General features: G+C 41.6%; 1 protein-coding gene across 1 annotated transcript in view; it reads left to right on the top strand.

Annotated features, from left to right (window-relative positions):
• Positions 1 to 14661, top strand: part of stt3a (STT3 oligosaccharyltransferase complex catalytic subunit A) — a 70641-nt gene that overhangs the window by 14575 nt on the left and 41405 nt on the right. Inside the window, exons 3-7 of the mRNA XM_038778967.1 lie at positions 2802 to 2862; positions 5247 to 5368; positions 6566 to 6711; positions 9473 to 9563; positions 11212 to 11318. Coding sequence (XP_038634895.1) covers positions 2802 to 2862; positions 5247 to 5368; positions 6566 to 6711; positions 9473 to 9563; positions 11212 to 11318 — 527 coding nt within the window. The remainder of the gene's footprint in view (positions 1 to 2801; positions 2863 to 5246; positions 5369 to 6565; positions 6712 to 9472; positions 9564 to 11211; positions 11319 to 14661) is intronic.

Below are 14661 nucleotides of genomic sequence, written 5' to 3'. Positions count from 1 at the left end.
ATGTTTCCATTCACTCATACACCATCATATGTTGCGCTTCTACTTCATAAAACTGGCCCCAAATTGTCCACTGGCTGAGAGGGTAGGCAGGTATCCCACTCTCTGACCTTCAATGACACTGTGTTAGAACTGTGCTTCTGTGAAGGCCGAGGAGTATTCATGCACATCGGTGTTCCCCACAGGAAGGAGCTTCTCCCTGTGAGCAGAACTCTTCATGCAGAGAATGTCACAATTAAAAACACATTCTCCATGGAAGAGCTTTGGTGGTGAACACGTCTATAATTTCTACCAAGGATTGATGGTGCTAGTTCATATTGTATTCCCTAAACTGTGGGTGGAGGCTCTTTCTGATCGTATTTATTTCAGGCACTGCCACTGTACCTCATTCAGCTTTAGTGGGCTGAGCTCTAGGTGCCTGAGCAGATCTTGAGTTGCGAGAGTAACAATCACGGCAAATTGTTTTTTGTTTAATTCGTTTGCAACTTTGAAAATTTTTTTTCAGTAATGTAGTTGCCTATATAGATAACATTTTAGGATTTATCTATGACTGAGAGAATTAAGCTTCTGGCCCTGAAATGTTAATTTTTCCTAATATGTCGCTGCCATCCAGCATTACACTTCCTGTAGAGTGGCTTGGTGCCAATTTGAAACATTGTGCAGGATACTAGAAATTTGATTAAACCACCCTCGTGCCCATATGTATGCGGCACTGAGTTGGCCAATGTGTTAGGGCTCACTCTTCTATTGTTTTGTGCTTGCCAGTTATCATGCACAGCACAGGAACAGACTATATGACCTATTATTCATATAGCCTAGGTTATTCATGAAGGCCCCAACTTTGCCCCTCGTCTGAGGTGTGCTGAAATTCAGGTTAAATTACCACCAGTCCGGTCTCTCTCCCCCTCAAAGGGGAAAGCAGCCTATGGTCATCTGGGACTATGACAACATTACCTTACCGATAGCCTATTCTGACCAGTGTTTATGCTCCATTCAAGCCATCTCCAATCTGTTCTCATCTAAAGCTTTCATAATAATCTTTATTAATGTCACAAGTAGGCTTACACTGCAATGAAGTTACTGTGAAAATCCCCTAGTCACCACACTACAGTGCCTGAGGGAGAATTTAGAATGTCCAATTCACCTAACAAGCAAGAATCCCATATTTTCTATTGCAAAAACATTTAAGGGGTTGGTTTAGCTCACTGGGCTAAATCGCTGGCTTTTAAAGCAGACCAAGCAGGCCAGCAGCACGGTTCAATTCCCGTACCAGCCTCCCCGGACAGGTGCCGGAATGTGGCGACTAGGGGCTTTTCACAGTAGCTTCATTGAAACCTACTCATGACAATAAGCGATTTTCATTTTTCATTTTCACTTGTGGGAGGAAACCGGAGCACCCGGAGGAAAAACACACAGACATGGGGAGAACGTGCAGACTCCGCACAGTGACCCAAGTCGGGAATCAAACCCAGGTCCCTGGCGCTGTGAAGCAACAGTGCTAAACACTGTGCTACAGTGCCGCCCATAGCCCCCCCCCCCCTCCCCTCTCCCACCACGCCATTCCCTCCACCCCCATCCCTTGTTCACCTTCCCTTTAAATGCATCTGTAGTTGTTTCAACCACTCCCTGTCGTGGCAAATTCCATGTTCTTGCCACTCTTGTAATAAAGCAGTTTCTTCTGACTTCCTTATTGGATTTCATGGTGACTATCTTTCATGCTGTGCCAATTGTAGATTTGGTACATTCGTTAAACCAAAAATCATCCTGACTTTGGTATATATCACCATTTATTCGTCATTAGTGGGTAAAAATCCAGGCTCCCTACCTTCATACCACTGGGAGCATCTTGGACTGCAATAATTCAAGAAAGTAGCCCTCCATCTCAATTGTAGCAATGAATGGATAAAAACACTAACTTTGTCAGCGCTCCCCATATCCCAAAAAATAATAAAACAAAATAGCAGGGCAGCCAGATATATCTTGTTAGTCAATCTGAACAGTGTTCTCTGGTCAGATATTGAGGTGTGCCTAGATAGTTTTTTTTTCTACTACAATTGTTAAAGGAGTAGATGTGTGCTATCAACATAATCTGTATTAACTTGAGAATGGAGCCATTGCATCTTCTATCCATTCCTTTTCCTTAAATTTCCTCTATTTTCTTTTTTTAGTGTACCCAATTAATTTTTTCCAATTAAGGGGCAATTTAGCGTGACCAATACACCTAGTCTGCACATATTTGGGTTGTGGAGGCGATACCCACACAAACATGGGGAGAATGTGTGAACGCCACACGGACAGTGACCCTGAGCCGGGATCAAACCTGGGACCTCGGCGCCGTGAGGCTGCAGAGCTAACCCACTGCGCCACCGTGCTGCCCTAATTTCCTCTCTTTTTGCCCACTGAAAGCCAAGAGGTATGTAGATTGCGTTTATGTGTGGCCATCTCTCATTACTTTCAAATTGTGCACCCTCTGAGCTTCTGCTCAACCCACAATCATTTAAGTAAACGCAATCGAAAAACATTAAAAGTCCAGGTCAGGACTGTAGTTCTGTGAGACTATCACTTAAAGCTGTCAGCCCCAACCCACCAGTTGATGTAATGGACAGGAGGAATTTTACAGCAACTTAAACTGGTGACTGGTTATCGGAAGCCAGAGATGAAGTTGTTTCACAAAAACAGGTAACTTCAATCTTTGATTTGTGTTATATATTTGAATACTTGTGTTTGAGGTTAGTGTTAAGATATTTTTTAAAAACAATTATCAGGATTTAATTGTTATACAAATTTTGTGCTTTGTTCCTCAGCATTTTCCACCAGATTGTTTTCTGTATTGAGGTTTGAGAGCGTGATCCATGAGTTTGATCCGTAAGTACTGTTGCAAAGTCCTTTTGCTTTTTTATGTACTAAAATACATCACAATTTGGTAGTCTTCAATTAATACACTTTTGAGGTATTTTAGTTTTGCACCTAGCAAACTTATTGAGTTGATAAAAAGGGAATAAAATAGGAGGGTTAACTAGCCAGAAATATAAAAATAGATTGTAAGAGTTTTTGCAGGTATGTGAAAAGGAAGTGAGTAGCTAAAGTAAATGTTAGTCCCTTAGAAGCAGAGATGGGGAATGAGGATACGACCGAGACGATGAACAAATATTTTATGTCTGCGTTCACAGTAGAAGACACAAGTTGACTCCAGAAATAGAGAGGAGGGCATGAGTTGCAAAGAGATATAGTCAGGTTGAGTGGGCAGAAAGATGCCACGTGGACTTTAATGTGGGATGGTGTAAAGATTTTTGCTTGGTTGTGAGGTTAGAAAAGAAGAATATTTTTTAAAGGTGTGAAACTTGCAATTGTTGCTGTTCATATAGACCTTTTGTGATTGTACAGATACAGCAAGCAATTAGGAAGGAAAATAGCATTTTTCCTTTAATACAATGAGATTGGAGTACAGGAATAGTCTGGGTACAATTGTGCAGGGCTTTGTTGAGACCACAACTGGAACTCTGGTGCAGCTTTAGGATATACTTGTATTGGAGGCAGTGCAGGGAAGGTTCACTTTGGGATGAGAGGACTTTCCTTTAATTTGGAGGCAGAGTAAATTGGGTCCATATTTTCTGGGGTTTAGAAGAACAAGTGACAATCACATTGTAGCATCCAAGATTCTGCAGGGGTTGACAGGGTAAGCACTGAGTGGTTGACTCCCCTGGCTGGGAAATCTAAAGCAAAGGGCAGAGCCTCAGGATAAGGGAGTGATAATTTAGGACTGAGATGAGGAGAAATTACTTCACTCAAAGGATCGTGAATCTTTGGAATTCTCTACCCCAGAGGGTTGTGGATGTTCCGTTGTTGAATATGCTTACGGGTGGAATAGACAGACTTTTGTTGTCTTGGGAAATCAAGGAATGTGGGAAGCGGGCAGGAAAGTGGTGCTGAAGCTCAAGTTAAGCCAGGATCATGTTGAATGATGAAACAGGATCAGTGGGCTACCAGGTCTGTTCCTACTCCTGTCCCTTGCCTGTTCTTGTGTGTGCAACAGAATTTAATGTTTGTGCATCTCTACCAATTGAGCTTTCAAAAAAAATTTAGACGGCGGTGATCAAAGTCACCTGTCCTTTTGGCAAATAATTCTGGTCATTGGTGGAATTGGGGCAGTGGTCATTAATTTGAAAAACCCAGCGCCTGGAAAGCATAAGCAGCCAAACTTGATGGTTCAGGGTTATTTTCAATGGGCGTTGAAGCTTCATTGCAGTATTGCATAATCTTTGCAACTACATAACAGGATTATGAATGTTTGGGATGTGTTTTGTGAAAGTAATGCATAAAGGGGAGAAGGGCTTCAGTAAGTTATTCATACCAGCTCAGACACAAACATATTTGATTGAGTGCCATAAAATCAGACAACACAGGAGTACCATGTTTAGCCCATCACACTACGCCACCTCTTTGGAAGAACTAATCAATTAGTCTTACTGCGCTGCCCCATGCTAATTTGTCCTCCTTTGTAAGTCACTGAGAATTTGCTTCCAAAACCCAGTGCATTCCAGATCATTGTAACTCATTCAGTAAAATGTATTTCTCAATTTCCCTCTGCTTCTTTGCCAATTATCTTAAATCTGTGACATGTCCTGCTGCCGGTGCAAACAATTACTCCAAGCCTACTGTTAAACTCACGTAATTTCTCTGTTAAATCTTCACTCCTTCACTGCTCTAAGGACTAAAATCTCCCCACTTAACTGAACGTAATACAGTTATTCTGTATGAATGCAGTGGTTTCTTATCCTAGTCCAATTTTTTCAGGTGGGGTATGGTTGATGGGTAGTTGGTTTCCTATCACAATTTACTGACGGATGCAAAAGAATATGAAAATGAAATGAAATGAAAATCGCTTATTGTCACGAGTAGGCTTCAATGAAGTTACTGTGAAAAGCCCCAGTGGTTATGACAGAGAATACGTATTGCAACTTCTTATGAGCCCCTGAAAGCACAACTCAACCCAACACTGGATTAGCTTTCAAGGTATCTGTTTTGGAGCCCATTATTGTTAGATTATACCTCTCGTGATTTTTTTTCTTATCCTTGTGATGTGGATGTCAGTGGCATGATCAGCATTTATTGTCTGCAATAAGTTGCCTTCTGGAACTGCTACAGTCTTGGGAGGTTTTTCTACATTTTTGCAATGTGTAAATATTTAGAAGTATTTATTGAGGAATATTCTGTTCAATTTCCCATCTGATGCTTCAAAATACCTGTAGGTACTTTAATTACCGGACCACTCGTTTCCTCACTGAAGAGGGTTTCTACAAGTTCCATAACTGGTTTGATGATCGAGCCTGGTATCCTCTAGGCAGGATTATTGGAGGAACAATCTACCCAGGTCAGTATAGTTTAAGTACTCCCAAGCAGTCATATTACTGACTTATTTAATACGTCAGTGTAGATGTTTAGTTTTATTTGATACACCTATTGAGTGTTGTGGCTGTTATCCAGTAAAACTTTGGAGGTTCACCCAGTAGTAGCAGCATCTTCTGGCTTGAAGCTTGGAAACAGAGTCATAAATTATCTGAAGCTGTCCTGTCGATCTTTAAACTTATGCGTCCTTTGTAACCTCAAGATTTTCATTGGGGGAAATCAGTTGTTCAATTTTTAATGATAGATCTTGCCTGGGCAGCATGGTGGCACAGTGGTTAGCACTGCCTCACGGCACGAGGACCCGGGATTCGATCTCGGCCCTAGGTCATTGACAGAGTGCAGTTTTCACATTCTCCCAGTATCTGTGTGGGTCTCACCCCCACAACCCAAAAAGATGTGCAGAGTAGGTGGATTGGCCATGCCCTTAATAGGAAAAAAAAAGAATTGGGTACTCCAAATTTTTTTTTAAATGATAGCTCTTGCCTTCAGTACAACCTGAAGGGAGGAAAACAGTGCAACCTGAAGGGAGGAAGCAGAGAAATGCAAGAAAATTGTGTCTTTTTTTTTCCTGAAAGAAGGTTTAGAATGGGAATTAGAATGAGAGAGATTGGGAAACGAGAGGTGGGAGGAAGGAGAGGGGATCAGAATAAAGTTTATGCAATAGTTTTATTGGTGGTGGTAATGCTATAACAGTACTAATCCTGAGTAGCATTATTACTGTGATATTAGAGTTTGTTGGGAAAATGAGAGATTGAACAAAGCCTGAACTTGATGATGGTGTTAGGGTTAAGATCAATTATATTCCAGGGTGGAGCCAGAAACTAACTTACCAGATAGACACCTTTGCTGAGTGAGTCGAGGAAATTGGTTGTTTTGAACAAATATTCCCCAACCTTGTTGCATGTACACAGCCAGTATATTACAGGGTACACAGTCCAATCAGCCAGGATATAGCCCACATCTTTAAATATTTCATTCTCTTTGTATTGCATTCACGCACGGGAATTATTACTGCAGCGTAACCTGAACTGCCATGAGTTTGAAACGGATGTGCAATACTGCCTGTGCAAATTGTGTAGCAGAGTTTTTTTTTGGATGATAATGCTGATATTTTCGTTATTTGTTTGAGAGAAGCCTGCATAAGTCAATTATTTATTTACAGGTCTTATGATAACTTCTGCTGCTCTCTACCACGTGCTGCACTTCTTCCACATCACAGTCGATATCAGGAATGTCTGTGTGTTCCTGGCTCCCCTCTTCTCATCTTTCACCACAATTGTCACTTATCACTTAACAAAGGAACTGAAGGTAGGTAATGAACAGCGGTCACTATAAACCAGGAACTGCACACCTATGGAGTAAGAGGCCCATTCAAACTGCCGCTGGCCAGCTTTTGTAACTGGAATGTTAGATGCTGGAAATTGAAGGAAAAATGGAAAATGCTAGAAAGAGAAACGGAGTTAATGTTTCTGGTCCGTGATGCTTCCTCAGTTCTGCCGAACAACTTGAATGCTAACTCTGTTTCTCTCAGGGCAGCACGGTGGCGCAGTGGGTTAGCACTGCTGCCTCACGGCGCCGAGGTCCCAGGTTCGATCCCGGCTCTGGGTCGCTGTCTGTGTGGAGTTTGCACATTCTTCCCATGTTTGCGTGGGCTTCACCCCCACAACCCAAACATGTGCAGGGTAGTTGGTTTGGCATGCTAAATTGCCCCGAATTGGAAAAAATGAATTGGGTACACTAAATTTATTTTTTCAAAAACTCTGTTTCTCTCCTGTTTTCGTTTAATTTTAGCTCATTTACATTGCACTTTCCTTTTCTAGATGATAAATTGTGGTGTTAACCAGTTGTGGGGCAGGTTGAACATTTTGCCTCCTGATGTCAAGAAGGAAGTGGTAGGCAGTGCAATCAGAATTGATTACATGCGGGCAGCACGGTGGCACAGTGGTTAGGACCCGGTTCGATCCCAGCCCTGGGTCACTGTCCATGTGGAGTTTGCACATTCTCCCCATTTCTGAGTGGGTCTCATCCCCACAACCCAAAAAGATGTGCAGGGTAGGTGAATTGGCCACAATAAATTGCCTCTTAATTGGAAAAAAAAAGAATTGGGTACTCTTTTAAAGGGAAAAAATTAATTGATTACATGCATTTACAATTGGTGACCCAAGTGTTTTTTCGACAAGTATTTAAGGGCCACGAGGTTTTTTGCTTCACTGACAGACTCTTTTATATTGGAGCTGCAACTGAAATGAGGAGCCACTATCACAGAGGCCATAATATTATCTGATCAGCACAATGTACATTGTTTGACCTGTCTCAATGATGAAAACCTCAGCATTGTTTCATCAAAGGTGATTTGTGATCCTACATTTTCACAACTGAAAATAAAACCTAACCTGAAAGTAAATTGGCACCCCATCACTGCCCATAAAGCTTTGATTTTGGGTTCAACTTGTATTCATGGGATGAGCGGGTTGGTTCATGAGGAAAGGTTAGGCAAACTGGGCTTGTTTCCACTGGAGTTTAGAAGAGTGAGGGGTGACTTGATTTGAAGTTTATAAGATCCTGAATGGTCATCACAAGGTGGGCTTGGAAAGGATGGGCGGAATTCTCCCAAGCCCCCGCCAGTGGGGAGGATTTGGAGGGAGGCCCAAAAGTCGGTTTTACTTTGGTGTGAATTTACAGCAGGATCTTCCACTAGCAGCACGGTAGCACAAGTGGATAGCACTGTGGCTTCACAGCTCCAGGGTCCCAGGTTCGATTCCCTGCTGGGTCACTGTCTGTGCGGAGTCTGCACGTTCTCCCCGTGTCTGCGTGGGTTTCCTCCTGGTGCTCTGATTTCCTCCCACAGTCCAAAGACGTGCAGGTTAGGTGGATTGGCCATGATAAATTGCCCTTGGTGACTAAAAAGGTTAGATGGGGTTTTTGGGTTACGAGGATAGGGTGGAAGTGAGGGCTTAAGTGGGTCGATGCAGACTCGATGGGACGAATGGCCTCCTTCTGCACTGTATGTTCTATGTTCTGGTGCCCTCCATGGCGGATCGGGAAACCACTGGAGCCTGGCGATAACTCATTTGTGTCTCGATAATGGGACGCAGATTAAGGCCCAACCAACCACACCTGATTCTCTGCGAAACCAGCAGGCGCACACATCAATGGAGCAACAAGGTGTGCAGACGTTGAGACTCACCTGAACAATGTGTGGGGCTGCTTCTGGAGTTCAGGAAGGAGGCTACTGGCAACCTTGGGCCCAAAACACCACAACATTGTGTGCAGGGGAGGGGGATTTGTGCAGATGGGCCTTCCAGATTCATTGTCCAGGAGGAGGTCCATCTTTCAGCCTCAGAATGTTCTTGCTGATTCATCTTCTTTCTCAGGAAGTCAACCTTCCGGTCTCCGAGTTCACCCAGAGATCCGTCTTGATTTTATTGGAGGTCCACCTTTCCTCAGTATAGGGCAGGGTGTTGGGTGCTTTTTCAAGATGGCGCCAGGAACACACAGCAGGCCTGACCTGCCGCAGAATATGGCACAAATCACTCGGTTGCATAATTAACGAGGTTAGGGCAGAACGATTTTGCGTGTTTTCCCGCTGGCCTCCACAGCGGGAGACACGGCACATTCCCGCCCCTGCCACGGGATTTAGTCCCCCAGGTGGGAGAATTCCGTCCAATGTTTCCTCTTGTGGGTGAGTCCAGAACCAGGTGACATTGTTTTTAACATAAGGAGTCACCCTTTTAGGACAGAAATGAGCAGATGTTTTTTTCTCTTCAGGCTGAGAGACTTTGGGACTCTGCCTCAGAAGGCAGTGGAAGGAGGGTCATTGAATAATTATAAGGCAGAGGTCGATCGATTCTTGTTAGGTAATGGAATCAAAGGTTATTGGGAGTAGATGGGGATTTAGAACACGAAATACAAACAGGTCAGCCATTATTTTATTGAATGGCAGGGCAGGCTTGAGGGGCTGAATATGCTACAATTTAGTATGTTCATATTTTGAACATTTGGCAACTGTTTATTTTTTAAATAATTCCCTGTCTGTGATGCTTATGATAATGTTAACGTTCTTTTTCAGGATGCTGGCGCAGGCTTGTTAGCTGCTGCCATGATTGCTGTTGTCCCTGGTTATATCTCTCGTTCTGTAGCTGGCTCCTATGATAATGAAGGTGAGTACCCAACCCAAGCATCCTTGTGTTGGATAAATCAACGTAATTAGTCTTCTGTAGCTGCAGCTATTTCAGTAATGCAAATGGCATTCTTTTTTCAGACTTAATAGGTTTTACAAAAGATACAACAAGGCACATCATAAAATACAGACTTGCTAAAAGTGAGAAGAATAAGGGGGTGGAAAAAGACACACAGGAAAAATAGAGTAGACAGAATTATTCAACTCAGTGGCGACAAAAAATATAGCTGGCTATCTATATCTGATTGCCAAGCCCCCGTCCCCACTTTCTGACTACCCCACTGTCTGTGTGTGTGTGTATATTATATAATATATATTATATATATATATGTGTGTGTGTGTGTATATATATATAATATATAATATATACACACACACGCACACACACATCTTGAGTCTAGGTCTAGAAAGATTAGCTCCATGAAGAACATTACATTGAAGATGGCAGCGTCTAATACATAGCAATGGAGAGTGCACTCTTAAAAAGAATTGACTGCGCAGATTGCCAGAAAGCTCCGTATTAAAGTCCCGCTCCCAAGCTGTCTTAATTTTAGCGAATGACGGAGTTTATGAATAATGTTATAAATGCGTGAAACAGAGCCCTTTAAAATTAGATTAGCACCTAAACCGAGATCAATGGGACTGTCAGATGATAGAGAAGGAAAGGAAGCATGCTGCTTCCTGGCAAAATTACAAACCTGCATGTACCTTAAAAAAAAATGAGACTTTGGAACTACCTCTTTAACCAAGCATTTGGCCACCTACCCAAATTTATGTCAAGTTTTGTTTGGTAACATTTCTGTGAAACACCTTGAAATGCTAACGGCTCTATATGCATGCACATTTTTGTTGTCTAAATAATTGTATTTTAAAGCAGTAATCTATGTTAAAATGCTCTTAAGTTATGCCAAGTCACTGTGAAAGTTGGTTTTACTTTTGTACTGGTAATAAACTCAATACATATTTGAATGCCCAAACTGGTGACAAGCTGGGGTGAATCCTCCTCTTCCAGGTTCTTCCATTCTGTTTTGCTGCAGAGTTAAGTTGGTTCACTGACTCCAGATTCAGGCTGCGTTCACTTTAAAATTTTAGTGGAAGCCAGTTCCAATCTTGTAGTTGTAATATAAATGCCCGCAGTTTACTTTAGGTTCCAGGGAATGTGATTTGTGGACATTCTCCAGAAAGCTACAAGGGAATCGGTACTGTTTGTTTTCTTGCACGGTGATGTTTGAGTTAACAAAGTTAGCCGGGACATTGACACAGCTCTCTGCTTAGTGTCATGGGTACTTTAATAACTGTCTGAATCACCAAAACAGACACACAGTTTTGGTTTAACTTCCCATTTAGAAGACAGCCCTTCTCAGTATTCTGCTGGAGTTTCAGTTTGGATTATATCTCATCTGGGTATAGAAATGCCTTCATAAGGATCAGAAGGTTCCGTTCCAGACCACTGGAACCTCAAGCTTATTGATTGCCCAGTGCTTGACTGAATCCTAGAGGTGACCTGGAATAATCATTTTCTGAAAAAAGAATGGTGACAATAAGTTGGATGGAAGTGATTTTGTTTGTTATTTGTTAATTAGTTTGCTGCCTTTTGTTTTGGTAACATTTACTGTGCATCTGTGCAGGTATTGCTATCTTCTGCATGTTGCTCACATACTACTTGTGGATTAAGTCGGTAAAGTCTGGCTCCATCTACTGGTCCGCTATGTGTGCACTGGCCTACTTCTACATGGTAAGTACTAATTTTAGTGTATAAATCATGAAATTAGAGGGGCATGTAACAAGGATAATCAAGTAATCACAGGGAATGGTAATTTTCATGTAGATTGTTGTTAGGAAAACAAAAATATTTTTAAGGGATTTATATTTATATTGGTAAACATTAGAAATAAAGGGTAGTTTTAAGTGGGTTTAATTTAATGTTTCTGTGTCTGGAAGGATAAAACCCTATAGCTAGATTCATGCTGGACAAAAGTATATGTGTTGGTTTCAAATCCCACTGTAATTCTATTGTGCTTAGAGAGGGTTACGTCATGAAGAATAAATAGAACTAGCAGGGATTGCTTAGCAACTGGAGGCCATTGTAAGGACAAAGGATAAAGTTTTTCCGTTTTAGCTGAATTTGTTGGCAGTTGGAGAATGGTAGTGAGAGTGAAGGGAGCTTTCACAGCTATGTTGAAGCAGTTGGTTTTAGAAGGCCTTGCTAGAAGATAAGCCATACTGTGGAGTGACGGTGAAGAAAAGAGATGCTGGAAACCTAAAGTCCAGCTAGTTAAGGAAACTAGAGAAATTAAGAGAAGTTTACCGGAAGTCTGGAGTTAACGGAACAGAGGAAACTGGGAACCAGAACCGATTACTGTACAGTAAAGTCACAGAGTGTTGAAAAAGCATTTGATTATGAGAGGCCAGAAAGACTGCAACTAAGATTTGTGAAAAATTACTACAGTTTGGGAGACATTATTTGAAATAATTGTGTAAATCGGTGGCTGGACCTCAGTAATTTGTGTAAAAGCCTTTAAGGCAAAAGAAACCTGAACGGAGAGGTGTGAATCCTGAAAGTGAAATCTGGGAAGAGGGAAAGCACGATTTGAAAGTGTGATTGTTGAAAGCAGAATTTGAAATCTCTCGTGTGGAAGCCGGAGACGAGGTGGATCGTGATATAAGAATCATTTGGGAGGATTTGAAGAAATCCACAGGCATTACTTGGGTTCAAAGAGGAGTGTGTCTTGCTACAGTCGTCTGTGCTTTAAAGGGACTTTGTGAGGGTGGTATGTGGCGCAGTGGTTGTCACTGGGACTGTGGCGCTGAGGACCCGGGTTCGAATCCCAGCCCTAGGTCACTGTCTGTGTGGAGTTTGCACATTCTCCCCATGTCTGCTTGGGTTTCACCTCCACAGCCCAAAGATGTGCAGGTTAGGTGGATTGGCCACGCTAAATTGCCTCTTAATTGGAAAATAAAATTGGGTACTCTTTATAAAAAAAATAAAAAATTTTAAAGGGCCTTTGTGTGTCAATGAGACCATTGTATTTAAGATGTACTTTGTAATCCGTGCGAAAATGTGTGTGTAATTGTTAAGTTAAGGGGGGAGTAAATGGGTATTCTATCATCCAGTTTTTTCATGTTTAATTTTTTTTTCTTAATGTTTAAACTAATTAGTGGTCCTGTGACCCTGTTCCTCCACGTTTTATTTTTTAAAAATACAAGTTACGATCTTTTGAACCAGGGTTCCATTCTGTGATCTTCCCGTCCGGTTATAACATCTGGGATCCTAGCATTGTACAAACGTTATGTCCAGTAATAATACAGATGATGCATTTATGGACTTTTTTAAAGTCAGTATGGCGAGGAAGCAAATAAGAAATGTGTTATTTTAGAGCTAGTATTGTGCAATGAGAAAATATTACTTAATTACCTTGTTGTAAAGGAGCCTCTAGGGGATAATGATCATAATATGATAGAATTTTATGTTGAATTTGAGTGTTCAAAACTGCAGTCTTAAATCTGAATAAAGCAAACTATATAGGTATGAGGGGCAAGTTGACCAAGCTAAGTTGGGCAAATTAGATCAAAAGATTTGACAATAAATAATGATGAATATTTAAAGTGAAATTATCCATAATTGCAACAAACATACATTCCCTTTAAAGAATTAAAAGACTGTGGGGAAATGGTCAAATGGAGGTTAAGAATAGAAGTTCTAAATAGTATAAGATTAAATCCTGAGGAATGGACATGTTTTAGAATTCAACAAAGGTCGACCAAGAAATTGATAGAGAATAGGGTAAACTAGCTAAAGACATTAGAAAAACATATTGTAAAAGCTTCTGTAGGAATGAAAAAGGGAAGGATTTTGTTAATGTGGATCCCTTCGAGGCAGAGACAATTGAAATGATAACGGTGAATGCGAAAATGACAGAGACATTAAGGAAATACCTGCATCTGTTTTCACAGTAGAAGACACTAAAAATAATCTAAAAATAGTGGAATTGACTTGGGGATATTGTTATTAGTAAAGAGATAGTGGTGGAAAAATTAATAGGACGAAAAGTTGACCAATTCCCTGGACCTGATGATCAGCATCATTGAATTTTAATAGGTAGCTACAGAATAACGGGGGCATTGGTTTTGATTTTCTAGAATTTCCTAGATTCTAGAACGTGGATTAGAAGATAGCAAACATAACCCTCCTATTTAAGAAATAGAAAGCAGGGAATTATAGGCCTGTGAGCTTGACATCAGTAGTGGAGAAAGTGATAGAATATTATTAGGGAGGCACAAACAAAGCACATTGCCTCATCATATAATCCATGTTTGACAAATCAGTTACAGCTTTTTAGGTTCAAACTTGCAGGATAGATGATGAAGGAACTGTGAATGTGGTGTATTTAGATTTTGTAAAGCATATTCACTTAAAAGTTTTTATTTTTATTTGTTTCATGAGATATGGGTGTTGTTGGCTAAGCCAGCAATTATTGCCCATCCCTAATAGCTTTTGACAATATGCTGGTGAGTTATCTTATTGCATCACTGCAGTCCATGTGGTGCAGGTGCTGGTGGGGAGGGAGTTCCAGGATTTATTTATTTATTTTTTTATTTAGAGTACCCAATTATTTTTTCCAATTAAGGGGCAATTTAGCGTAGCCAATCCACCTAACCTGCACATCTTTGGGTTGTGGGGGTGAAACCCACACAGACACGGGGAGAATGTGCAAACTCCTCATGGACAGTGACCCTGGGCCGGGATTCGAACCCGGGTCCTCAGCGCCGTGAGGCAGCAATGCTAACCACTGTGCCACCGTGCCACCTGAGTTCCAGGATTTTGACCCAGTGATGGTGAAGAAGCAACAATGTAGTTCCAAGTCAGGATGGTGAGTGGCTTGGAAAGGAACCTGCAGGCGGTTGTGTTCCCATGCTGCTTTAGTCCTTTCAGGTAGCAGAGGGTTTGAAAGGTGCTGTAGAAGGAGCCTTGGTGAGTTGCTGCAGTGCATCTTGTAGATCAGGATTTTTCAAACTGCGAGTCACGGGTGGGTCACAGGCGGGTATCGGGAGGGTCGTAGAACAATTGGTCGCGATTG

Source organism: Scyliorhinus canicula, chromosome 19 (assembly GCF_902713615.1).
Source record: "Scyliorhinus canicula chromosome 19, sScyCan1.1, whole genome shotgun sequence".
Classification (NCBI taxonomy): domain Eukaryota; kingdom Metazoa; phylum Chordata; class Chondrichthyes; order Carcharhiniformes; family Scyliorhinidae; genus Scyliorhinus; species Scyliorhinus canicula.
Note: the sequence above shows the minus strand (reverse complement) of the source record. Positions and strands in the feature narration are given on the sequence as shown.